Raw genomic sequence first — 27,347 nt, 5'->3', positions numbered from 1 at the left:
CCAAACCTGAATCTGTATGCCACCCTTTAGGTGGCAAGTCCCTATGTATGAGTCAGATACAACTTGCCTTCCTCCTTTACCACCTGTGCAGAAATTCTGAGACCCACAGGCCCAAAGGAAAGTCCAAACTTTTCCAGTTGAGGAGACAGAAACTTCTATCAAAAGTTCCAGGAGATAATGAAGAAGACAATGTTTTCTATTATCTGTTTTTGATTGGCCTTTTGCAAAACGAGCCTCATCTCTGACTCAAGGTAACAAAACAAAACACCTTTATCTTATCTGGAAGGGAGTGGGATGATCTAGGCAGGGGCTGTATTGCTTTGCTTTTGTAACTTTGTTCCTACAGCGGCTTCTTGGAAATGGGCTCCGAAAGAAAAATTTCCCGAAAGGTGTGTGAGTGTGTGTAGGCGCGCCGGTCTCCGTAGGAGATCTGTGGATTTAAAAAACTCCTCTAATTCCCGCTTCGCTCAGCCAGATTCTCCCCCTTAGCACCGTATACTTAGGGCTACTTCCTCCGAAAAAGGCTTGGGATCCGCCACTAACCTCGAGGAAACAAGTGTGGCTCAGTTAGTTAGAGCTTCAGGGACTGCGCCCAGGACCAGCTGGAGGGCTCTGCAGCTCCCCCTAGCCCGCCCGGGCGAGCGGCGGTCCTGGCTCCCCGCACCAGCGCAGCCGGAGTCTGCGTTAGAGGAACGCTCCCGCGCTTCTCCTGGGGCTCCCACCCGCCCTGGGGACCCCTCCTCACCTGGCGCTGCGCTGTGCCACTTGCGGAAACCTGGATCCCTGGGTAGACAGACGGGACTCAGGACACACCAAATCCGATTGCTTCTCGCCGCCAGCACTACTGGCCTCTAGCTATCCGCTGTCACTGTGGTCACTGCGCCCTCCGCCCTCTGAGCCGCCCTATCGTCCGACCCTCTCCTCCCCCGGCGTGGCAGGAGGAGGGACAGGGAGGAGCGTGCGGCCGTGGGCCTCGCACAAACAGCTACCGCTTGGCTTGTGAGCCTGTTCGGGTGCACTCTGCACTCCCTTGCTGGGGAACCCGCAACCTGGACCCTCCGGGAGCTTCCCCCGCCTCGGGATGGGTCCGCGCAGTGCCTCCGACAGTGCTAAGTTCCCGATGTACTGTTCACACACTAGATTCTCATTAGATCTGTTTCCTGCTTAACTCATCCACATCAAGCCTGTCTTGCTAGTTTCATCTGTTCTCTAAATTCACAAAGATCACTAAATGATTCCGCGCTCATCTGTCATCTGAAATGCACGGTGCATCCCGTTTGTACGTACATTGCACACTGAAGACCAGTTTGGAAATTGTGTGGACTGGGCTGCAGCTTGGAAAGCCTGCCTTGGTGTCAGTCTCCTTTCTTTGTGCAAAGGAAATGCATTTGTGAGTGGGGGGAAAATGCTGTTATAAGGGGACATTTACAATACAGCCCAGTTTAACCGGGAGTTATTTGAGATTTAACTGAAACTCCTTCATTTTCCAATGTTTTCTCCTCAATCCGCTTTCTAATAAAAGCATACACATTTAAAGCTTTAGTCAGAAACTCAGGTAAAATAGTTTGTGATTTATGTGTGGTGTTATTAAAATTTTGTATTTTTTAAATAGTAGTTTGTCATTGGCAAAGTGACAGAACTGCAGATGACATTTATTTATTTATTTATTTATTTATTATTTTGTAAATTTTATTCTGAGGACTGTAGTAAGAAGGCTAGTAGCTCCTTTCGTTTTTCAGTGGTGTGATCTTGGGCAAGTTTGTTATCTCAGATTTCTCATCTGTAAAACACAGATATTCAATCAACCAGTCAGACATAACTTCTGAGAATGAAATGCCACTACATGTGAAATGCTTAGGACAAAAGCTGGCACATGGGAAACATTCACTCAATATGTGGAATCTAATATTAATGGCTGCAAAGAAGCAGTGACTTATTTAAACATAACATAAATGAAAATTTAGGTGACAATTTCACTGTACTTCCTGTTAGAGCCCCCTGTGATAAACTGCCCCAGAATGTTAATCTCAAAGAGTACATTATACCCCACCAAAGAGAACTCTTAAGGCCCATCTTTGATTGATCTTAAGACCAGACCAAGAAGTTGGAGACTTTCAAGGCTTTGAGGAACAGTCCTGAAAACAATAAGAAAATATTTTATTCACCTCTCTTACTGCCAGCAACATGCCATCTCCTACAATCATCAGATTACTTTTCTGGGACGGGAATCTCAGAGTGATTGGCATTTGTTAGGTTAATACCTGAGGAGATGCCCAGTGTAGGGTTCCCAGATTTAGCAAACAAAAAAATGCAGGACTGTCAGTTGAATTTGAATTTCACATAAACAACAAATAACTTTTTGGTATGTCTTATGCAATATTTGGGATATACTCTACAAAATTATTTGTTGTTTACCTGAAATTCAAATTTAACTGGGCTTCCTGCAATATCTGGCAATCCTAATAAATGGAATTAGTAAAGAATATTCCTCACATTCCAAAAAGACAAGTCAACACAGGCAGATTAAAGGTGAATTTGATGTGGGTTATTTTAAAATTTTATGTGGTAAAGAAAAAGTGGAGTTGTGTTTATAAGTTGATTTGTTATGGAGTTACTTCTTACTTCTTAGTTTCTGCCAGTATCTCCACTGACACCAATACTTACTTACTATTTAGTATAAGTAAAAGTGGTTGCTTTTTGCTTCATTCAATATATTGAATATAAATACAATAATGTGCTCAGTGGAGTTTTACTTAAATACTGTTTATTGAGGACCAGCTGCATGTCAGGTACCATTTCACAAATGAAGAAGACAAAAGTTCATGTCTGGAGGATAAGAAAATTTAAAAACACCCAAAGTACTACCCTATCTAGGTAAACACATAAAGGTGGTTGTTCAGTGAAGTGAGTTAATTGTCCTAGGAAAGGTGTGGAAACCAAGGATGGGATCCATTGCATGGGATCTAATTAAAAAAAAAAAAACTGCTCCAACCAGAATGAGCAGAAGAGTAAAGACCCAGGATGGCAGTTGTGTGTAAGTCTGGGAAGCAGCTCATCGTTGAGTGGAGTAGGAAAGCTTCAGGGAGGTAAATGGAAATCCTTGAGATTATCACATGGTGATGGAATGCAAAGAAAAAAATTGGGGCTATGTTTTTCCACTTTAAAGTACACAATTAAAATTAAATCCAGGAACTGCAAGAGGAAAACATCCAGAAAAGACCCGATGCAGCTTATGATGGATTGATCTGAACCTATGGCGAGTATCTCAAACAGGAGACCCCATTTCAACCTGAAATCTAAGAATATTCTCCAAATGGCCCAGAGAAGGGAGTATGACTAGAAGGCTGTGCTCAGCTACAGGAACAGGTTTTATGCAGTCTAATCATAGCAGCACTGCTTGTTGGTTTATAACCTTTACAATCACATTATAAATAAGCCAAAGAAGAATTAATGTGACTATAGGCAAAATGTTGGTCAAAAATGATTAATTTTTTGAATGTGCAAATAAAAGTAGGTAGCAGGCTGTAGGTGTAGGGAGAGAAGGTTGGGTTACTAAGATGCTCAGTTTGGAAAGTAGAGAATCAGGAGATACTACTGTCTTTGGTGGGTAGAAGAGGACAGCAAGGTCAGGTGCAGCAACTTTGCAGAGAAGAGAACAGTGGGGGCTGGGCATAGAGAGGGATCTCTCTCAGGAGCAGAGGGACCAGAATGTATGTGAGCTAAATCTTTGATTTGCCTAGAAGAAATTGGATAGGAAGGGCCTAAGATGGTACACCAAGAAATAATGACATATCAGGCTCTTTTGAAAATAGGAAAATACCCACCAGAAATTTAAAACATAAATCATTAAGAGTTTGGGGAATGGGACTGGAGTTGGGGTTAGGGTTACTGTGGGCTAAAGTGGGGGGCTCATTTTTCTTTTTTAGTACTTTAGTACTTTTGAAAAATTTGAACTATATGCATGATGACATTAAATAAATATCTAAAACTTCTGAAGATTAGAAATTTGTGAAAAGGAAGACATAAGAAAAAGGCTTTCAAGAATCAGTAAGAGTTAATCTGGAAGAAAAAGAGAGTTTTCTGTAGAAAATGGGACTGCGTGATCAAAGGCACATGGGCCTCAAAGTGAATGGCACACCTGAGGAATGTCCAGGTCTCCATGTTGGCATTGGGTATATGGATGAGGCAGAGAAGAAGGTAGGAGTGAAAGGGTGAACTGGAGCTACTAGAAGAGTCCTCTGAGCAATGCAGCTGAGTTTGGACAGTGAGCATCTCCAGAACAGGAATCATTTTTATTCCTCTGCATCTAGTATAGAGCCTAACACTAACAGTCACCCAATAAATGCTTTCAGAATGAATGAAAAAAATTATAAGCATATAAGTAAATTATATAAATATTTATAGGCATATCAGAGTTTTAAAGTGGAGTATTATTCTTATTTTTAGAAAATAATTTTATACTAAAAAAAAAAAGATGAATTGAGAAAAAAAAAGCAACCAGGATACTGACATTGGAATGGAGAGTGAAAGTATAAACCAGGCCAAAACGGATACAAAAGATCAAGAAGGGGAGTAAGTCCCACATGGTCCTGAGATTTCTAGCTGGGGAAATCAGATAGATGATGAAGCCCCTAGTTGATGAAAGAAAACAAGGAAAATGAACAGGTTGTTAAAGTGAGATAACAAATGCAGTTCTGCATATACTAAATTTGAAAGCTCCAAGGATAATGTTTTTAAAATTGTAGGCCTTGGGCCATTAATAGATTATGAAGTCTATGTGGTTCATTGAGGCACACTCCCCTCCCCCCCCCCCCGCCATGAAATGAAACATGATAAATTTCAAAGCGCATCACATGTGGTAAAGTGTTGACCCACAAACTTGTATTTTCATTGCATATATATGTAAATATCTGTTGTAAAATTAATTTCCTGTCATGTGGTAAAAGCAATGTCTGAGAGCTTTTACCCTCGGACACACAGGCAGAAGCAGTGGTAGATGTCAACTTCCATCTGCTCAAAAGGGTCACCTGGGCACTAACTCTGCATTCAGTGACTTCCCATTGTGCCTTTTTAAATATTTTATTTTTAGTAGATGGACACAACACCCCCTTTTTATATGTCTATTTTTTTTTTAATGTGGGGCTGAGGATCAGTCCCAGTGCCTCACATTTAACAGGCAAACGCTCTACCACTGAGCCACAACCTCAGCCCTTCCATGTGTCTTAGTCCGTGTTCTGCTATTATAGTAGAATACCACAGTCTGGATAAACTAGAATCAATATGAGTTTATTTGGCTTATGGTTCTAATGCCTGGGAAGTCCAAGATCATGACACTGGCATCTGGCAGGAGCCTTTGCACTGTGTCATGACATGGAGGACAAGCGAGCACACAGTAGGCAGAAAGGGAAAAATCATGCCCACCTCATCCTTTTTTTTTTTTTTTTTTTTAAATCAGGAACTCAGTCCATGATAACAGCATTAATCCATTCATGGGGTGGAGCCCTCATGGTCTAATCACATCTTAAAGGCCTTATCTCTTAAAACTGTTATAGTGGCAATTGTATTTTAACATGAGTTTTGGAGGAGACATTGAACCCCATAGAACACTGAAAGCTTAAAATCATCTGTAGTGGAAGACTTCATACACAGAAATTTGCAAACACAACAAAAAAGGAATGCGTCCCTCAGGCCTGGGACTCCCACCTGCTCCAAGCAGTCCCGTCTCTAGCCAGAACCATGTCATAGGTCCTTAATCATACAAGTCTGAAGCTCAATGTAGAGAAAGAAGTTGTCTATTTGGAAGTTGTTTATTAGTGTGTGGGATTAACAAGTGCTTGTAGAAAAAGAAAAACTCTAAGGCCACCTCATTCAGGCAAGGTTGGAGGAAGAAGAGCTAGTGAGTGAGATTTTCAAAGACTGATCAGAGTGAGGATGGAAATTGGGTTTGAGATGCTCTGAGATGTCAAGAAAGAAAAGGGGCTTTTAAAGGCAAGTAGGATCAACACTGCTGATTCAATAGGGTGGATGGAAAAAGAAGAAAGGGCTTTAGCAATTGGGAGGGCATTGGTGGCCTTTAAATCAACCTATTAGTCTATGGGAATGAATGTAGGAAGCGGAAAAAAAGAGTAGAGATGAGGATACAATTTTTAAGACATTGTATGGAGAAAGAAAGGAAAGAGAATCTGGCTATAGTTGAGGAAGAAAAAGAATGAGGAGGGTAAAAATCTGGAGCATGGTAATAGAACCTTCCAGGAGGTCAGAGCTATCTTAACCTCACCTCTGCCATGATGACTGGAATTCACTTGTTCTTCCTGGAGTTGGATCATGTGGTGATGCATTTTTCCTGATGACACTGATCAGTCTGGGAACGAGACCACAGAAGAGAGTTTTCTGGGATTAGAAACTGGAAGAGTAGATTGACCCAAGGCAAAGAAAATGAGGGAATTTGTTAACTTGAAAGATAAGTTTTTGTAGTTAGGAAGTAATGTTCTCATGTTAATTCATATTACCGGAAATCTAAACAAATCAGAATAGTAAAAATAGAAAGTGGGGGTCCTTCGTGGTCCCACCTCATGAAATAAGTGCATAACAATCTGGTATAGTCTTCTAGATGCTCTTCTAGATTAAGAGGAACATCCTGGCCATGAGTCCAACTCTACCTGTCCTAGCTCTAAGGCCTCAGTCAAGTCACACACCTCAGTTTCCTAATCTCTAAGATGCAAATGATAGCACCTTCATCCTAAGGTTGTAGTAACGATTAAAAGAGATAATGCCTGTAAAATGCTTAGAATACTGTTTGGCAAAATACTTCTCCAAATGTGATGGATGTGTAATCATTTTGCTTCCCCATTGACAAACTATCAATGTTTCCCATAGTATACTGGGAGAAATAAAGTCCACCTGTCCTGATGTGACACTAGTGCCTTATATATGTGAATATGTACATGAATATATGAATATTTGCAAAGAACTGAAAGTACTGATGGGTTGAGTAGGTTGGAAGAACTTCCCTGGAGGCAAAGTGACAGCATGAGGAGGTATAATGTCATGGTCAGAGAATATGATTTGAGTTCCATGAGTTCAGAGGTGAAGCACTTTCAGGGGACAATAGGTCCAGGATAGATATACCTCTTAGCTTCCAAAGTAGAGAAAAGATACGGATTTATTTTATTCAATATTTTAGACAATTCCAAATTTCATTATCCAATTCTAGGCATAGCCTTCACGCCTCATTAGCAGTGACATTATGAAATTAGTTTACTGAAGGACTCTTGAGCTGTGGATGTCATAATTGCCTTGTTTGTATGCATCTAGTCACTGGGCTCCATGACCTAGTTTGCCAAACCAGTTGCCAGGACATTTTTCCTTACCCAGGTCATTGAAAACACCCCTACTGACTTTAGTCAAGATGTAGGAGGCATTGTGCTGAGTCCAAGACTCCCAGGCTTCTCTCAGTGGCACTGATTCAGCCATCCAACTCCTTTATCTGGTTGCTGAGTTACTTGATTCCACATTCACAAGGCTATTCATTGGCTCCTCCTGTTTCTGCTGTTACATCCTAACTGAGGCCTTCCAAGGCTGTGTCCTTGACAGTCACAAAACGCTTCTTTGTTTATACAAATCATACAAACTCATTTTAGGAAAATGGTGTTTATTACTAATTTAATGTACGTTCTCTGAAGCTTTTCTCCACATAAACAAATGCATGCATGTACACTGAAGTTATTGGTCATTTTTAGAAGTTATATTTTCATTAAGCAATAGAATACTAATATTTTATCAAACCAACATATCCAGATCTACAGTATCAGCTTGAAAGGCAATATAATATTTCCACAAGAAACTTGCATTGTTTACCGGTCTTAATTTTGAAATTATACTTCAGTGAATATACTTGCAGTAAAGTATTTATGCATGTTTTTAATTTTTTTTTTGTTTTAAATATCTAGAAATGGATTTTCTGGATCAGGATATATGCATTTTTTTGTCTTCTATTTTCTTTTCACCCTTAGGTGTCCTTTGCCCCAGAATACAATTTATGTTGTGGCAAAATTACTTCTCTAAAAGTGACAGCCTTGTAATCATTTTACTTCCCCCTTCAGAAACTGTCAATGTTTCCCATAGCACACTGGGAGAAATGAAGTCCAGCTATCCTGAGGTGGTATTGCAGGATCTGGCCTGAAGTCCCTTTCCTTTAGGTCTCTCATATTCAACTCAGTTTACATTCTGTCATTCTGGATTTCATGTCATGGCATCTCCTTTGTTAGAAGGATGCCCACTTTTGGGTTCTGAGTTCTGGTAGGAAGCAGGCAGCATGCTCAAACTGGATTATTTGATGCACATTTACTAAATGGACTGTTGACAAAGGTGACCGCGGAATTCAGGAAATGCAACAAGGCAGAGTGTAGTGCCTTTGATGAATGCTGACAGCCCTTACCTTCCATGGGCTTAAAGGAGCAAAAACAGAAAGCAGTAACTGGAACTTGGCAAGGGTAACTCTGTGGAGAAGGTCACCTGACAAGAGCTGTGACCTTCATAGCAAACCCATGGAAAGCCAGGCAGGAAGAAAGCCAAGGGAGTAAATATCCCAACCCCATTTATACCCTAATCTCCTGCTGGAAATTGTCCAGCCCAGCTGGAAGCCAGAGCCCATGTATGATGCTGTCCTCCACACAGGTCAGCCTCCAGGATGGAGAATGAAGGAGGCTAGGTCAAAGGGATACAAAATGCCAGGACAGAAATACAGAGTCCTTCTGTAAGCCCCATCCAAGAGTGAATGTGAGAGCTACACAGGCCCACATTCAGACTGCAGAGTACACAGGAGAGGCTGAGAGGAGGACCACAGCAATGTCTGGGCAGGTGGTCTCTGATAGCAAAATGTCACCTTAGAGAAAACATGGCCTATCCCGAAATCTGAACTCCCCTGAACAAGGTTTCATAAGTCTCCTGACAGATTGATACATAGCTGGTGCTCATCAGTAGAGATGCTAGAATCCTATAACCAGCACAGCCGCCTCCTCCATTCTGATGCAAGGATGGTCCTAGTGGTGAGTGGAGGTCCACCTCCCCCAACCCCAGAAGGCTTCTTAAAAATCTCCTGAAAGAATGATAGGGACAGAAAGGTACAGATGCTCTGATAACCACAAATGGAATCTGATTCTTGTCTTTTGGACCCAAGATGCAGGGAACCTCGTAGCTTCCCTGAGATCAGGGCTCTGACAGTAATGCCATCAAGCAATGAGTTTGATCTGTCTCTTACAACTGTCCACAGGAAGTAGAGACAGCTGTCTGAGTATGCTTTACCGAGGCCTCTGGGCCTCAGTTTCCTTTCTTGCAAACCACCTATATTTCAGGCTTGCTATTAGGACTGATGAAATAATATCCAGAAAACACCTAGGACAATGCCTGATCAACAAATACTCTGTTCCTTGCTGCCACTCCCAGTTCTAATGACACCTAACATTCTGTCCACCTCACTGTGTTGCCTCTTTCATAAGCAATGGTTCGAAATGAACTACATCATTTCCTAGGCAGGAAGACCTCCCTTCAGTCACTTTTGCATATGGCTTTGACTTGCCCCTCAGGAGGCAATGCAGCACAGCAATTAAGGACATGAGGCAGCAGCCCCACCACCTGAGCTGTCCACCATTAGCTCTGTAACCTCAGGCAAGTCCTTGGATTACTATGTGTCTCAGTTTTCTCATCTGTGAAGCAGGATAATATTGGTGCCTACCTTACACAATAAAAATTGACCAAGTGTGTTAAAGCACTTAAAACAAAGCCTACATGGGCTTATTATTGTCATCTTTAGAATTGAAGGAGGTAGAAGAGAATGAAATCCTCCTGTCCCAAGCATAAGTAAATGACAACTGAAAAGTATGCAAGGGGGTGGCAAAACCACTCAGCCTACACTCCTGTGTTCCCTGAACTTGCAGACACTGCACATCTCTCTATATGTGGAGGCTTCGCTGGGATGGGAAAGGGGTAAGTGATGAATGAAAACATTCTCAGTGTCACTTTTAAGTAAATAATTTAATGCTGATGGGTGTTAATATTTTCATACATAAAATGAGTTTTTGTCTCATTGTTTTCTAAATCCCTTCCTGATCTAGAGATGGCTTTTATTCTATGGAGAAAAGGCTTTATGGATGTTACCTTAGCCAGAAATTTTAGTCCTGATGCTTAAGCCGATGTGACCAACAATAAATGACTGGCTCACAGGTATTGCCCCTGGTGGCCTCTGTGACCTATCATGAGTAAGGCAAGGACAGTAGCATGCAGATTTTTGACATTCATCTAGTTGGTCAGAAGGTCTCACTAAGAACACTAAAAACACCCACCATACAATTGTGGACCCCATTAGCAGATCCTACTACTTATAATGAGTATAGAAATAATATTTTTATAATATCAGAATGATTAGTCTTAATTTTATATGGCCTTGTATATTATTTAGGTCAATTTTTTTTGTTCAAAATATGGTAGAATGTTTTGACTTTTTTGGGGTAAATTCTTCTTTTAAAAAAATAATGCAAGTAGCTCACTTTTGACTTGTGAAAAATTCTGGAAGTCCCTACCTTAGGTTGCGTTACTTCCTGGCCCTCATGGCTTGTCAAGAAATTTGGTGTCAGACACCTTTTATTAGGGGAAGGAAACACATAATAGGGTATCAGAGGGGATGGGACCCCAAACATATGCGATTTACTGATGCCAACAGCTGTAGTCTCTCATCAGTTTCATCTCTTATCTCAAGTTGCTTTGTCCCTTATCACCAGGGAACTCAGTCCTTGTTCCCCTGCTTCACTCAACATAGAGTAGCTACTCAGCAAGTATTTGTCCAGTGAAATCAGGCTGCTCTGTAACTGTTACAAAGCTTAGAAGGGGAGATGGAACGCTAAGTTCTCTCCGAGTGATAAGGGAGCTGATGCAGTCTCTCCTAGGCATCAATTGTGGCTTGTAAAAGACACCTTTAAATTCTGTCCTCTGACTTGGCTGACCACTCCCTTCTGTGTGACTATATTCTCCCAGGTCCCATCCTTCCTCCCTAGAAATATTTACTAATTTTTCCTTTGCTACCAGATCCCAGGGAATGAACGGCCTCAAGGCTTGGAGCCCCTCCCTTCATCTAATATTCTTAGATGATGTTAGAGCTTATCTTACACCTTTAAGTATCACCCATGTGCTGGTGATTATCAAATAGGTAACTTTAACCCCAAAGTCACAGAACTCTGGATTCCTGCTTGATATTTGGATGTCTTACATGGATCTCAAACATACATCAAACGGAACCCTTAATTTGTATCACTCTTCTACTGGCCCCACACCGCTCCCTTCCTCAACACCAGTGTTGTCAGTTTCCAAGGGCCATCCCGACTCCTTCTGTTCCCTCACCACTCGTGTGTACCACATTGACAACTCCTGCCGATTTTCCCTCCTGAATAACTTTGATTTCACTCGTTTCTCTCCATCCCTATGGCCACAATCCACCAGGTTACCACTCTTTCTTATCTGAGCTTCTGCAGTGGCCTGCTCTGTGGTCCTCTTGCTTTCAGTCCCATTTTTCAGTCTCATTCAGACCATTCTCCATATAGAGCTAAAGGAACCTCTCCAGAAAATTGAAGCTGCACCATCTTTGTTGTTTAAAATCTTTCAATTTCTTTTTTTCAATTTTCAACTCTTTGTATTTGGAATAAAATCCAAATTCCTCACCCTATCCCAGAAAACCCTAACCAACTTATCACTTATCTATATTAAATTCATCTTCTTCTACTTGCTATACTTCATAAACCAGCGGCATCTTCCTCCTGTTTATTCCTCACATAAGCCAAGCTGCGTCGCTGTCTGTGTGGACCCCCTTCCCCAGATCCTCAGATGCCTGGATTCTTCACCTATGCCAGGTCTCTGCTGAAATATCACCTCCTTGTAATTATATATTCAGGAGAAACAGAATATATAATTACAAGAAAGGGTTTATCAGATTAATTTATACTAGCAAAGGCTAGATAATCCCATGATGGCTGTTTGCAGGCAAAAATGCCCCAGAAACAAACAGGTGCCCAGTCTAAGAAGTTGGAAGTCTCAGAACAAGAAGAACCAAGAATGCAGCCCCAGTCTAAGTTGAAGTCTCAGAAGCTTCCTATAGAGTTGTCTATGCAATTCTGCAGTGCAAGTCTGTGTTCAAAGGCTAAAGGAAGCTCCAAGAAGACAGGAGCACTGAGTGTCTTTTCCCTACAGGGCCCAGTGGAGTGTTTGGCATATACAAGGGCATTTGATAAATATATATGGGAATAAAGGTAGGGAGACAAATGAAGCAAAGGAAAGAGAGACGAAAAGGAAGGAAGGATGGAAGGGAGGGGAAGTGGGAGGGTAAGGAAGAAGGCTTTTCCCATCAGTGAGATCATAAATATAGATACTTGCTTACAGCAAGGGGGGGTGGGGAGGAGAGACAAGAAGAAAGCACTATAGATGTTTTTGTTCTTTTTGTCATTGTTGTTTAGGAATCTACCCTATATCAGATGCTTTATAAATTATTCCAGTTAATCAATGAGATTATTATTCCACTTTTATTAATGAGAAAATTAAAAGAAGCTCTGCAAAGTTAAGGAACTTGCCAAAGATCTCATAGCCAGTTCTGAATGAGAGGGGCCCATGTTTTCCCCACCACACCATGGAGGTCAGACATCTCCTGTGTCTAAGTGACTACTAAACAGCTGACCTTCTTCACAGCCTATGGGCTGAAAATCTTTTTTTAAAAAAAAAATAATATTTAAATAATTTTAATTTAAATAATTTTTAATTTAAAATTTTTAATTTAAATTTTTTAATTTAATTAATAAATAATTTTTTAAAAAATAATCAATTATTTGAAAGAACCTGGTGAGGTCCGGCACATTGGGACTGAAGTAGAAAGTAGATTTGCTAAAGAGTTTTGATATGAAGTAGAGCGGCAATCCCACTCCACCAGATACCTAGGGAAGCTGAAATTAATTGGCAAGCTTTCATGAGGAAGGAAGGGTCAGTTTCCATGGTGTAAGCACAACAATACTCCAGGCAGTTCAGGTTCCTGAAAAGAGCTCCCTGGGTTTCATACAAGCAAAGAGCTCCCTGGGTTTCATACAAGCCTGTAAGTATTTTTACATTACCCCTCTCTTATTTACTATAGTAATACAGATCACTCACTTATTAGCCTCTGTATTACTTGGACTACTTTGCAAATTGAGACACATCTACCAGAAAGATAGGAATTCAAGTGCACTTAACCAAATTCACAAGGATTCATGTCACGGAGAGTTTGCCAGATTTCAATGACCAATGATAGGCTAGTGAATCACATACGTAAATTTGCAAGTAAGGTTTGTATTTTTGTTCTTTTAAGAACTTCTAATAGTTGTTTGTTTTTAACAAATAACTTTATTTAGCTATAATTCACATACCTAAAATTTGAATCCATTTAAAATGTACTATTCAGTGGTTTAAAACTATTTTAGAGTTGTGAAACCATTACCCACCACAATCTAATTTTAAAGTATTTCATCACCAAAAAGAAGTCCTGTGCTTACCAGCAGTCTTTCCTCCACCCACCCAGGTCCCAGCCCTAGGCAACTAATAATCTACATTTTGTCTCTGTAGATTTGCCTATTCTGGGCATTTCACTTAAATGGAAGTATCCAATCTTCTATGACTGGCTTTGTTCACTTGGCATGTTTCAAGATTCATCCATGAATCATGTCTCAGTACTTCCTTCCTTTTCATTATAAAATAATATTTCATTATGTGGATATTCCACATTTTATTTATCCATTCATCTGTTGATGGGTTTTTGGGATGTTTCCATTTTTCATCTGCCATGAATAATGATTCTATGAACATTTATGTATAAATTTTTATTTGCATGTTTTCATTCTTGTGGGTATATACCCCAATTTATACTTTCTTTTCTTAAAATTTTTTTTAGATGTTGATGGACCTTTGTTTTTTTATTCACTTACTTATGTGGGACTGAGGATTGAACCTAGTACCTCACACATGCTAGGCGAGTGCTCAACCATTGAGCCACAACCCCAGCCCCAGAAAATTTATACTTTCTAATTTCAAAACTTACTATAGAGCTAAAATAACCAAGATTATGGTGGTACTAGCACAAGAATAGATATCTATAGCACTAGAGTAGAACTGAGAGTCTAGAAATAAATTCTGACATATATGCTTATTTTTTGACAAGTATACCCTATATAAACTCAAAATGGGTCTTGGGCCTAAACGTAAGGCTCAAATTGCAAAACTTTCAAAGGAAATTTAGAATAATAAATATTTGGGAGGTGAAGGAGCAACTTTATTTCTTTGCATGTGGATATCTCATTGTCTCAGCATAACCCACTTGAATCAAATGTATGAAATATGATATGTCAAGAGCTTTGTAATGTTTTGAACAACCAATAACAAAAAAAAAAAAAGAAAAAAAAAGATATTTCTTTACCCATTGGTTGGCCCTGGAGTGTTAACTGAAGTCAAGCAGTATGAATCTTCCAACTTCATTCTTTCTCAAGATTATTTTGATTATTCAGGGTTCCTTGCATTTCTGTAGAATCTTCTAGGATCAGTTTTTCAATTTCTCTGGAAAAAAAGTTTTGCTGCACAATGAAAACTTTTACTTGAATTTCAACACATCCATAGGAAGTTGTGCAATCACTTCAGTATCAACTTAAATGTGGAACAAACAGGGTAGGTTTAGTGTAAAATTGCTCAAAAGCTTGTATGGAAGGCAAGTGAAAAGGCTCCTAGACACTGATTGCGAAATGATTTTGCTTTTGGTGACACTTGCAGGTTAGAAACACTAGTGTTTTTGTTTACCATTTTTACTATTAATCAAATCCAGTGTTTTCTAGTAAAGCAAATTTAAAAACTAAAATGCAGTTTGTGCCATCTTCTCTGTTACCCAGCAAGGCATGGGTAGAGCACCTACATCCTATAACACACCTAACCCTTGCTTTGCACACTTAGAGATTCTGATTCACTTTGGGCTGAGGTAGAGGCATCTTTGTTTTTAAGAATCTACTGACAATTCTATGGAGCCTCTCAGTGGAGACCAACTGCTGCCTCCTTGCTTCCCCCTCAGGTCTCCAATAGTGTTCCCTGCCAATCTATCCCCTACTTTTCAGCCAGAGAGATATGGCTACTCAAAGATGAACTAGAACTGCTATGGGGACTTGTTATGAATGCAGACTCCCAGACCCCATCCCAGATACACTGTGTCAGAATCTGCAATTAAACAAGATTACTAAATAATTTGTATAGACTAGAGGCTGCTAAACTCAGGTCTAAAAGTTGAATCTGGCTCAAATCTATTTTGTAGGCCTATGGCTACCACCTAAGGTGTCAGGCCTCCATGGACGAGGGCTGTGAGGCCCCAAGAGCAAGTGCATGCTTCTCCCTTTATCCCTGCTGCCTGTTTTGCTCCTAGCACTTGCCTCTGCCACTTGTAGCTGTGCCTATTCACTGCTCAGGGCCCACTGGTGATGTTGGTAAAGGATTTCAAACATAGGCACAGCACATTGGAGGCCAAAGGCACATACTCCAAAATGCAAGTTGTTCCAGCATGGGGGAATTTGCTGTTGGCAGCTGCTGGGACCACAGTGGGATCTTAATAAGAGAGTTGGTGACTCTGAGCTGCTTTTTCTCCGGCCGGCTGCCAACATGGGATTGCCAACCTCTCCAGGAAGAGAGAGGGCTCACTGGAATCTGAGTAGCAATAAGGCAGAGAATGAAACTGAGCATCCCAGTGACAATGCCTTTCTGCTGAGGCCCATCCTCTCTGCCCTGTGAATGTCTTCAGCTGAGGGTTACTGGGAACAAAGACGATGGAACAACTATTGCAGGCAAATAGGAAAGGGTAGGACATGGATTTTTACTCTTGTTATTTAAGTTGCTTTTAAGTTCCCACTAGTAGTCTTGATTTTGCCTCTTGGTATAAAAATATTGCTGTCTGGATTTTTACAGAAAAAGGTTGCCGACCCTCAAGACAGGGACATTGTTGTTGGAACTGTTTACACTTCAGTGTAAGCAATCCTGGCCACCAATGTACTGTGTCTAGGTTGGGATCCTCCACAGTCAGTCGGCCAACTTGACTCCTATTTATCTTTCTGGGATGCAGCTTAGGTCTCTTTTAGAGAAAAATCCTTTTACTTCCCAGTCTTAGTGAATGGCTCTTTTTTTCTGTCTGTTGGATGCTTGGGGCATTGCATTTTTATTATGCTACTTCTCTGTCTCTCAGGCTTTAGGGCTATTCTCACTTTCCAAAGTGCATCAGACTTACCTGGAGGGCTTACCACAACTGTGGCTGGGCTCCACCCTAGAGCTTCAGGAGGTCTGAGGTTGAGTCCAAGAATTTGCACTTCTTCTAAATCTTTGGTGGTGGTGCTGCTGCTGCTACTAGTCACAATTTGTAGGGTGAACTCCAGACCCATCTCAAACCTTGAGATCAGAGGTATCTTCAATGGCCACAACTCCTGTGGCCCTCTCTGCATTCTTGTTGTATCTTTTTTTATATCACCAGTTCTCAAACTTATTATTTTTTAAATCTCAGAACTTCTTGACACTCTTAAAAATGATTGGGAACCCCAGAAAGCATTCATGTATGTGGATTACATCTATCAATATGTATGCTTTTAGAAGTTAAAACTAAGAATATCTTAAAATGTTAATTCATTTACAAAACCTGCAATAAATCTATTACATAATAACATAAGTAATATTTTCATGAAAAAAATTATATTTTCCAGAATAACAAAAAATGTAAAAAGAGTGAGCTTGGTTTACTTTTTTTTTTTTAACCTTTTAAAATCACTGGCTTAATAGAAGACAGCTAGATTCTTGGGTCAGTTTCTACATTCACCTTGTTCTGATGGAAGCGTATAAAGAAATCTGGCTTCCAACAGGTATAAAGTTAGAAAGAGAGAAGTATTTTATAGATCTCCAGATAATTGTGGATTTTCTCCTTTGATACTACACCCAAACTAGACAGATAGTAGTGCCCTACATTTTAGTTTCGATGTGGAATTGAAGTGATATCCAGGCAGTTTCCTTACTCTGATTTATTAAAGTCTTTTCCATCTTGAATGGATCTCTTTACTCGTGTCTGATTTTGCAACATCCTCCACTTGTTGTATGAAAAATATTGGTCCAGGGGGTGAAGGACATTTTCCAAATGTTGACATACTTTATTACACAATATCTTAAAACTGCATTTATTGAATTATATGATTAATGGTAAAGATCTAATAAACATAATTTTTATTGATTCCTTAAGAATGTTCCTATGAAACTGGTCTTTTTTTTTTCCTGTGAGGGTGTGGTGAATAGCTTGATTATAGTCCAGTTTGCTGTCATAACCTAACTTTGTATGAGGGTCCCAGCAGTTTTCTCTACCTTCTCTTTGGAACCATCAGAAAAATTGTCATCAAGGGGAACAAGGCCAAGAACATCTTAATATTATAATGAAATAGTTTTTCATTTCATAGTTTCCCTGAAAAAGTCTAAGGGATTCCAAAGAGTCTTAGACTACAACGTGAGAACTACTGTTTTAAGGCATAATATTAATATCAGTTTTTAGCTATGTTATTTGTCTGTTTGTGTGTTTTCCCCTCCCCACCTGCTGTGCAACAGTATTTAATTTCCACAGAGCTCTGGGCTCAGTGTACACCTTTCACATGGATTCTCATTGTCTCATAATCCTAGATGTTTATACCCATTCTACAGATGAGAAAGACACAGAATTATATAACAAACTTAAGGAACACTACTAGAATTTTGAAGTGGGAGTGGGAAATAGTGCTAGAAGGTGGTTTGAAGCCAGTCCGTGAGTGTAGACATAATTCAGTGTGCAGTGGGAGCCATCAGCAGTTTTGGGGTAGGGGACTGGCATGCAGTAACCATAGTAGTTAAGATCCAAGGCCACACTCAGCTGAGACCACACGCCAGGCAAGCCTAGCAGCAAATGCATGAGGCAGGAAAGAAAGTCCACAATGCAAAACTCTGTGGAACACTTGTTAGGAATTAAGGGCTGTAATCAAATTTCCTAAATGATGTGTCTCTCCCACAGTTTCTGTCATGGAATTGACCAAAATATCCAACCTGACAAAGCTCCACCAAGCTGTGGCTCTGGGAGACTACAATTTAGTGAAGAGGATTTTGAAGAAAGGTCTTTGTGACCCAAACTACAAGGATGTTGACTGGAATGACCGGACCCCCCTTCACTGGGCTGCAATCAAAGGTGGGTGGGCAATGCCTTAGTAGATCCACCCCTGTGAGCCCACCGTTCAGACTACAGGCTGTGTACAGAGTAGAAAAAAATATTTTTTCTGGAGCTAGATGGAGCATTTCAATCATCACCCCTTACCAGCATTAGCAAATTTAGTTTGTTATTTAGTGTCTCTGGGCCTCAGTTTATGCTTCTATATAATGGGGGTAGTAATGTTACAGTGGAGTTATAGGCGTTCAGTAAGATAGTGGGTATACAACACCTAGCATATAATCTGCTCTTAATTAATATTAGTCTTCTGCCATCTCCAAAACCACCTTCAGAGAGCACTTGCCACCTGCTGGCCACTGGGCTGTGCACTAAACATTCAGTGAGGTAAGTGATAATATTCTAACTGATAGACGAGGAAATAAAACCTCAGACATTTGTTTCTTATCCAAGGTGATACACCTTAGTAAGTGACATTGTGAGGATATGAACCCACATCTGTCTGGTGAGAAAGTCTATTTGCAAGCTGTTAGCTAAATGTAAGTGGGCTTTAAAATATTTGTTTTTGAAATGAGCATTGAAAAAGGAGCCTGGCCAGTAGTCTCGTGAGCAGGACCTGTCCACCTGGGACAGTGGACAGGAGAGGGGTGTCCTGGAAGGAGTACAGGATGTACTGTAAGAGCAGTACCCTGTGGGAGTGAGGACAGGGTGCTGATTCCCCAGTAAGAAGAAGGAGAAGGGATAGGAAGCTGGAGGCACCCCAGAGGCGCATTTCCTACCCCTGTCATGTTGTCGAGGCTGGCCCTAGTCTCAGGCCGCGGGGGACATATTCCTCTTAACCTCCTCCTGTTTCTTCTTGGTCCCTCTAAGGGCAAGTGGAAGTGATGCATCTCCTGATAGGCTGTGGAGCCAGGCCCTGCCTGGTAACTGATGTGGGCTGGACCCCCGCTCACTTTGCAGCTGAGTGCGGCCACCTGAATGTACTCAGAGCCCTGCATGCTCTGCATGTTGCCATCGATGCCCCCGATTTCTTTGGAGACACACCTAAGAGGATCGCACAGATCTATGGGCACAGAGCCTGTGTGGCCTTCCTGGAGGAGTAAGTTTCTTTTTTATTTTTATTTGATTTTTTTGCTTCCCAGCTAGAGGAAGGGCAAAGATACAGAAGCTTGTGATCAAGGTCTTTGCCCACTCAGTGGGCTCGGGTCAATGAAAAAGAAATGAGAAAATCCAGTCAACTGACTATTGTTTTCATTAATTTTTAAATTGAGTTATTTTCACAGAAATGACTGGTCTCAGGTAAAAAATACATCGATCTGTTGTTTTAGATGATACAAAAATTGTCTCTGATCAGAGAATTGGGACACACTTTGAAGAAAGGCGATGATCCCAGATTCATGGGGCCCTGCGGCTTTCTAAAAGGTATTCAAGCTGTGTGACCTTGTACAGGTTGTCACCTTCCTGACCCTCCATTACCTAATATTTAAAATGAGGCAGATGAATTAGAATTTGATTTTTTTTCAGACCCTTCTACTTTTTCAAGCATCTATGTTCATCTGTGAATCCCCTACTAACACATATACCCAAATAAGAATTTAACATTTTGTTCATTTTTTTTTACTCAGTCAAGACATTGAACATAGTTTAATACCAATTATGTACATAGCAGTAGAGCTCAGAGAGGGATGGAAATAAAATTTAGACATTTCTAGTTTTGTTGGATCAACAAGTAACTCATATAAGAAAAAGTTGAATAATAGTATCTGGGCATTATTTCTTGGAAATTAAGACAAGGTAGATATCAAATCTACTGGGCTGTGCATGATAGAAGAGGAGGGTGGCAGCGAGATGTCTCCTAAGAGCTGGCAAATATAGTTGTAAGAAAGTTAAACTAGGAAAGTCTTTTCCTATAGTGAGATTAGTAATGTGAAGAAGTAACCTAAGAGACTCCTAGGGGAAGTGAGGATTGAACACAGGGGCTTTTTTACCACTGAGCTATATATCCTTAGTTTTTTGTTTGTTTGTTTGTTTTTAAGTGTGAGACAGGGTCCCACTCAGTTGCTGAGGGCCCTCACTAAGATGCTCAGGCCAGCCTTACCTTGTGATCCTCCTGCCTCAGCTGGGATTATAGGCATGTACTACCAAATCCAGCTCAAAAGACCCTCTTTTAAAGATGGTGTTGCCCATTTAAAATATCCAAAGTCACAAATTAGGCAACTTGAAGAGCAGAGAGACAGAACCTGAATCTTTGTTTGAATATCTCTATCTTTTCCCCATTTTTTTCCATTGCCCTTGTCCTCGGTAACCTCCATGTGAGACCACAGCTCTCTTCATATTATCAGTTCCTACAGCCTTAGGTCTTTGAATTGTCAAGACCTCTGTCATTCAACATTTTTCATTCCCAATCTATCATGTGCCTGAAAATGTCACCAATGTCATTCGGCTGCCAGGACAGTACTTCTACTTTCTTCTCATACACTCTTCATAACTTTCCCACCCCTTTTTCATTCATTCTGTACCATACAATCCAGAATTGCCAATCTCGGGGAAACTTCTGTGCTCTCTACTCCTAGGCTTGGTTGACTAGAGAAAAAAAATCCCAGCAAGAAGTAAATGAGCATCATCAGAAAGATTTTTTCTCAGCTTGGCTCTCTCTTCCTGTCCTACTTCCTCACTGTCAATTCAAGTCCCCATTACACTCTCTCAGAGGGTATGTCTTCTTGAAACTTTGGGGTACATGTTTTCCAACCCCTGTATCTACATATATAGTATGTATACATCCACACACACATACATATATACACCTATGTACGTATATACACACATGTGTATATGTATGTATACACATGTATGTATACATACATGTGTGATATATACATGTGTTTGTATGCATATATATATATACACATATATATGTTGGTATGGAGTTGGAAAAAATATATGTGTCTATGGACATATTCTGTAGTGGGAGCTCTAGGTTTTGATTATTTGCTAAGATTTACAGGAGAAGGAAGAACCCTGATTTACATTTCTTTTAGCTGATTAGAATAGTGTATCCCTGAAGATCTTACATATACTTACATCAGTTCTTTCTTGCCTCCCATTCCTTCTTCTGTAAAAAGGGTTACCCCTCCATGTAGATTCTTCATGTCTCTTCTACAAGGTGATTGCTCCTGTATTCTTTGTTGCATTTTTACTCTATCTCCTGCATTTTTTTATGTTCCTTCCTTTCATTTCTTTTTAGTCTGTGAACATGTTCAAATAGACCTTATTAAGCAAAAATCAGAACCCCACTTCTGTTCCTTTTCTTCCCTACACTTCAAAGTTACTTGAAAATTAACTTACATAATTATCTCTACTTCCTCACCCAGACTTCCCCCTGCCCCATCTGTTTATGGAGTCAGCTCTGACCCAAGTTATCATGAAGTTCTTGTTTGCTAAGCCAATGGCTTATTCTTAGTTCACATCTTACCTCTACTTAATTCCCATTTATTATATTTCAGAAACTCTTCTCCCTTACTTAATCTGATGCTACTTTCCTAGCTTCCCCTCCCCTTCTCTGATTATTTCTCATGATTTGCATATAATTTTTTCAAAAGAAAAATTAAATGGTTTATTCTTACATGCCTTTTAGATGCTGAAATTCCTCTGGGTCCTGCCTTTGGCTCTCCTGCACTGACATTCTCTGAGTAATCTCAGCCCCTCCTTAGTGGCCAGAAGGAGGATGAATGTGACACATGGACCAAGTATAACTGAGATGGAGGAGCAGTGGCTCCCCTCAAATAGTGGGGAGTGTTATTGCCAGGAAAACTGTGCAGGCAGAAACAACAACATCAAATACATGCTGTGTGAATCATCCTATTGCACTGAAAACTTCCCTCTGACAGAGAGACTAGAGACAGAATCCTGGGTTAAGAGGAAGTTAATTTGGATCTGGAAAGATAGCTAAGACCTGCAAATGGAGGAGGGAGAAAAATCTGTTGATTTGGAATGAAGCCACCAAGTTGGATTTGTGCATAGGTTGTGCGCATATGTGAAGAGGTAGAGGGACAGTGGCAGGATGAATGCCTGGCTGAGTAGAGTATCCATCTGAGGGAGATGTGGAGGATAAATGTGCATGGGTAGGTCAGTGGGTGGCCGTAGTCAGCCAGGCAAGTGATAAATATGAACTCAGGGGATTGACAAGCAGAAAGAGATGCTTTAATAAAGTTGCTTATGCATTGGAGGAGGTGACAGTGGTGCTATGTAGGTAGACTTGGAGGCATTTAGACTCTAAGTGAGGAGACCACTTAAGGATTTCTTAGCAGTTCATGTTGTGAGTAGGTGAGCTCCTGGGCTAGGAGGATGCAGAAGAAGGATATAAGATATTTTTAAGATATTTGATAATTTTCTGAACATCCTAGGGATCATTGAGGAAAACTTTAACTTTTGATTCAGGCTCTCTAAGTAGCAAATCACTTATTCAACAGGTAGAGGTAAACCCTACTATATGTATGTCATTAAATTAGACCCTAAAAAGGACATAAAGATAAATCAGACATAGGACTAGACATCAAGAAGTTTCCTTTCTGACCTGGTGTGATGGTGCACGCCTGAAATCACAGCAGTTTGGAAGGCTAAGGCAGGTAAGACCAAAAGTTCAAAGCCAGTTTCAGCAACTTAGTGAGGCCCTAAGCAACTCAGCGATCCTGTCTCTAAATAAAATATTAAAAAGCTCTGGGGATGTGTCTCAGTGGTAAAGTGCCCCTGGGTTCAATCCCTATACCAAAACAACAACAACAACAACAATAATAACAAATGTTCCTTTAGACTGGGAGAGAAAATAACTTGTTTAACAACTTATTTATATAAATAACACTGAAGAAGAGAAAGTGACAAGAGGAAGGATGCTAAATAGTCTGAAGATTAAAAGGTCACTTCCAGCTTGCTGGTGGTAGATTGAGGGATAGTGGGGGGTGGGTGGGGGGGGGACAGGAAGGTTCCCTGTGCTCTGACTTGAGAGTTTTTTTTTTTTTCCCCCTCAGTACTAGGGATTGATCCCAGGGCCTCACATTGTTTAAATTTTAAATAATGAACATGCATTGCTTTAATAATTAGGAAAAATACAATTAACATCAAACAAAAAGAAAATAGCCTGTTCAGTAACAGGCCTCTTGCTGTGTAAGCACAATAAGATTTAGCAGTTCCTTCTTTCAGTTGTCTTTGAGTCTATGTATCATCAACATCTTACTCTGACACATCACTTTCCTCCACCTCCAAGTAGTTTCTTTGGCTTCTGAGACATCCCTAAGTGTGCACTTGGAACCGGGCAAACTAGGCCTCCTTCCAGGCTGTGTGTAGAGCAGGAAGAGAGAGCTTGGTCCCTGGCTCCCTGCCCCATGCTCAGGCCTGTCCGTCTTTGTCTAGGGCAGAGCCTGAGTGCAGGGACCATCGCAGAGCAGCTGAGCAGAACGGGCTGCACCTGGATGATCGGGACCCAGACTGGGATGCCAAGAAAAGGGAGCTGGAGCTGTCTCTTCCTTCCCCCAGCAAAAATACTAATAAAAAGAAGAAGAGAAGTGGAGGCCCAGCCAAGCTTAAATATACCAAGGAGCGGAAAGCGTGAGGGCTGAGCGTGAGGGCTGAGCCTGAGGGCTGGATCCTTGTCTGGCGCTGCCAATCTAGAGGTTGTCAGGCTTGTGTTGTCTTTACATAATTTTACTCCAGGACTCCGACCCTGGCTTCCACCAGAAGTTCATGACCATTTCAAATTTCATTCGGTTTGAGAATCTTGCCCAGGTGCTCTCAGCATGAGCGGTTATCTCCTAAAACCTGCTGTCCACCAGACCAGGAGGGGACAAACTTTAGCAGGCCAGCTGCTTACACTTTTTTTTCTCACCACTAATTTGTACCACTCCCCCACCCCACACCCCATTATAGAATTTCAGGGATCAAAGAAAGAGTCCTGAGGAAACTTGATTTTTTCCAGGCAAAAAAGGAAAAAAAAAAAAAAAAAGAGAAAGTAAAAACAATACCCTAAAAAAAAAAAAAACCTAACATTATCCTTTCAATCTATGAAAAAAAAATTGTATTTATTATCACATAGACTAAGCAATGATGTGAACAACTGTATTTCCCAGTTTCCAGCTTTTTATTTTTATTTTTTCTTTTGTGGGACCTGCAATGCCAGGCAAGTCATTTTTACCTATGATTATGTCCACATAGGAGGAACACTTTTGGCCACAGACTAGCTCAGTGAGAAATAACTGAAATTAGTTCATCCCTCATAACTAATAAAAGGTAATAATGTGAAATAATGGAATGTGATTGTGGATCCACTTTTTCTACTGTAAAATTTAGAAAGTTTAAATACAGATTACATTAGATATTTCCAATAAAAATATGGCATCCAATCTGAGATGTAAAATACACATTGGATTTTAAAAACTTAGTACAAAACATGTACAATGTCTTATAATTTTTAATGCTTATTTGTTGCAATGATAATTTTTTGTCATTTAGGATGAAATAAAATTTGTAAAAATTAATTTTACCTTTTGCTTTTCTCTTTGGAAAACATGTGACTAATAGAATGTTTAAAATTACCTATATGGTTTGCATTTTACTTCTATTAGCATTTCTATAGAATTTAGAAAACATTTAAAGCTTCTATTACGAGACTGGTCTGGTATATTTTACCTTAATTTGCTACTCCACATTCTAGGTTTATTAATTTTTCTGCCTAACTCAGTGTCTTTAGCTGCCGGACATCAGCATTACACACTTTCCAATTCATGCTCCTGGTAATATAAGCCCTTTTTGGTTTGGATTTTCTAAAATTTTTTTTTTAAAAAAAAGCTTTAATGTCTAATAAGAAAGCCGTTTAGGTATCGAGGATAACTTTCCTACTTATCTTTACCCCTGAGCATCAATTCCCTTCTTCTCTGACTTGACAATCCCAGGATGCCCCCTGCTTGCCCTGTTTTTCCTGATTCTCAGCTCAGACGAAAATTGGAAAACACCGGACTCAAGCTGGACTAAGAAGGTTCTTCTCCTGGGAACTTGAAAAGAAGTTTTCATGAGAGGTTGGACCAGGAACAGACAACTTCAGAAAAATGAAGAGGCCCATCCTACAAGAGGGCTAAGGAAGTATAGAGAGGTGTTCTAGGAAGAGGAGGAGAGGACTAAGGCAAAAGATGGAGAGAGGTGGATAGTTTAGATAGATGATTGATAGATAGATTAACATCATTCTACATTCTACTTCTCACTGCTTACTCAGAGCCTATTAAATGGTATTTTCATGATAAAATTTCTCTTTGCCTACAGTACATATTAAATCGATGTTTTTCTTTGCAAATAGACTTTTCCTAATAAGCATGCTATTTTAATATCATGGGCTCATGAGTCGAGCCCACTTAGGTTTGTATCCTAAACATAAGTGGAATGTCTCGTATGCTTTCCAGTTGCTGTGAGGATGAGATGCAGTGACATGTGTAAAATGCTGGCGTTGGCACTAACGGGCCCCATGCAATGAATGGCTAGGGTATTGTCACAGAAGGGAGCTCCCTTGAGAATCTCAAAGGTGTTCAGATATATCATCCTTTATGAGTCCAGTGAAGCTTTCCATTGTCCCATTTTTTTTGCATGGTTAATAGCCTGACCTGCATTGGCTGAAGAGACATGGACCAAACTGTGAAAAAGCCTCCTTGGTGGCCCTTATTGCAACCCTAACCTCAAGGCCTCTCAGAACTCTCCTTGTGTCCTCCTTTCATACTTATTGAATTGTTAGGAAACATGTTCTTCTCCCACAAATGTTCATACAGTAAATAAGAACAACAGGAAAAGGATGCTAAAATAGCTTGCCTATATCTATATTGGTGCAATGTCCACACTCTATGAGCACCTTGTGTGTATTTTATCCAATCTGCTTGACATACTTGCAAGACAGGTATCTTTATATCCAATTGACATCACTATCAGAAGTTCTGAGGGGTTATGACTTACCCAAAACCAAATGGGTTAGATATAGCACTAATCCTTCAGGCATTGGGAACTTGAACAGGTTGCTTAACTCTTCTAATTTCCTTGTCGGTAAGTTGGGAATAACACCAGTGCCTATACCACAGAGTTATTGGAAGGATTAAATAAGGCAATTCATTTCCAGTGTTCACTACCCAGAAAGGGGTCATTAAATAGTAGATGGGGTTATTTTTCTCAGTCTTTGGTGTCCCAGATATGTAACAACAATGATTGCTGGGGGTGGGGTTGTGGCTCTGCCATAGAGTACTTGCCTCGAAAGTGTGAGGCACTGGGTTCAGTCCTCAGCACTACCTAAAAATAAATAAACAAAAGAAAAGTATTATGTCCATCTACAACTAAAAACAAAAACAATGTTAATAAAAAGAATGACTGCTAAGTTGCATTGGCATTGTCCCAGAGGGAGGCAACATGGGCACAGGGATTTCTCTGTAGCCCATTAAAGTCCTAAATGAAGGTGCTCACCTGTTTTCCTGCCTCTGAGGTTGAGCCTTTAACTGAGGAACATCAAATCTGAAGTTATTTCACAATGACACAAGTTTATCCCTTGAAAGGTAAGTGGACTTTACACATCTACTCTCACTCTGCTACATATGGGTCCATTTCAGTGGGGTCGATTTGAGATTTGCAGCAGTTGGCGGGGGTGGTATTTGTGTTGTCTGTTCTCTCTCACCCTCACAAGTGGAGAGGAGTTAGCAGATTGCATCATGTAGAAAGTTGAGGCAACATCATGTTATGGGAAAGGCACTTTTCTTTCTTCTTCTTCTTTCTTCTTCTCCCCTTCCTCCTCCTCCTCCTCCTCCTCCTCCTCCTCCTCCTCCTCCTCCTCCTCCTCCTCTCCCTCCTCCTCCTCCTTCTCTTCCTCTTTCTCACCCCTCCTCCTACTTCTTCTTTCTTCTTCTCTTCCTCCTTCTTCTTCTTCTCTTCCTCCTTCTTCTTCTTCTTCTTTTTTTTTTTTTTTTGCTAATCATCAGATACTATATGCCTAATACTATGTTTTGCTCTGAGAATCAAAAGATTAGTGACGCCTGAGTAGGCTGTGTGATCCTGAAAGCACTTAACTCAATGTGGAATACCTATTGCCTAG

The 27,347-nt window shown here is 40.5% G+C and overlaps 2 protein-coding genes across 4 annotated transcripts in view; one reads left to right on the top strand and one right to left on the bottom strand.

Moving 5' to 3' along the window:
• The window catches only part of Pla2g7 (phospholipase A2 group VII), a 36,858-nt gene extending 35,920 nt beyond the window's left edge, over positions 1-938 (bottom strand). Inside the window, exon 1 of the mRNA XM_005318603.5 lies at positions 746-938. The gene's annotated coding sequence lies outside the window, so the exon portion shown is untranslated. The remainder of the gene's footprint in view (positions 1-745) is intronic.
• Positions 7-24,705, top strand: Ankrd66 (ankyrin repeat domain 66). Of its 3 annotated transcripts, none has more exons than XM_078019931.1 (4): positions 7-251; positions 18,098-18,268; positions 19,115-19,343; positions 23,651-24,705. In XM_078019931.1, the coding sequence occupies exons 2-4, from the start codon at positions 18,106-18,108 to the stop codon at positions 23,847-23,849; spliced, it is 591 nt and encodes a 196-aa protein (XP_077876057.1). In that variant the 5' UTR covers positions 7-251; positions 18,098-18,105; the 3' UTR covers positions 23,850-24,705. The 3 variants fall into 3 exon arrangements, with proteins under 3 accessions (XP_077876057.1, XP_040138689.1, XP_040138688.1); XM_040282755.2 differs by lacking the exon at positions 7-251 and adding an exon at positions 13,060-13,123; XM_040282754.2 differs by lacking the exon at positions 7-251 and adding an exon at positions 15,710-15,889.
• The last annotated feature ends 2,642 nt before the right edge of the window (positions 24,706-27,347 follow it).

Source organism: Ictidomys tridecemlineatus, chromosome 8 (genome assembly GCF_052094955.1).
Source record: "Ictidomys tridecemlineatus isolate mIctTri1 chromosome 8, mIctTri1.hap1, whole genome shotgun sequence".
Lineage (NCBI taxonomy): Eukaryota > Metazoa > Chordata > Mammalia > Rodentia > Sciuridae > Ictidomys > Ictidomys tridecemlineatus.
Note: the sequence above shows the minus strand (reverse complement) of the source record. Positions and strands in the feature narration are given on the sequence as shown.

Bases quoted from the DNA above. Each gene is read 5' to 3' on its own strand.
- Ankrd66 (XM_040282754.2), top strand. From the start codon at position 15,823: ATGTCTTCAGCTGAGGGTTACTGGGAACAAAGACGATGGAACAACTAT. The intron at 15,890-18,097 runs GTAGGACATGGA...TCTCTCCCACAG, and splicing joins TTGCAGGCAAATAGGAAAGG to TTTCTGTCATGGAATTGACC. The intron at 19,344-23,650 runs GTAAGTTTCTTT...GTCTTTGTCTAG, and splicing joins TGTGTGGCCTTCCTGGAGGA to GGCAGAGCCTGAGTGCAGGG.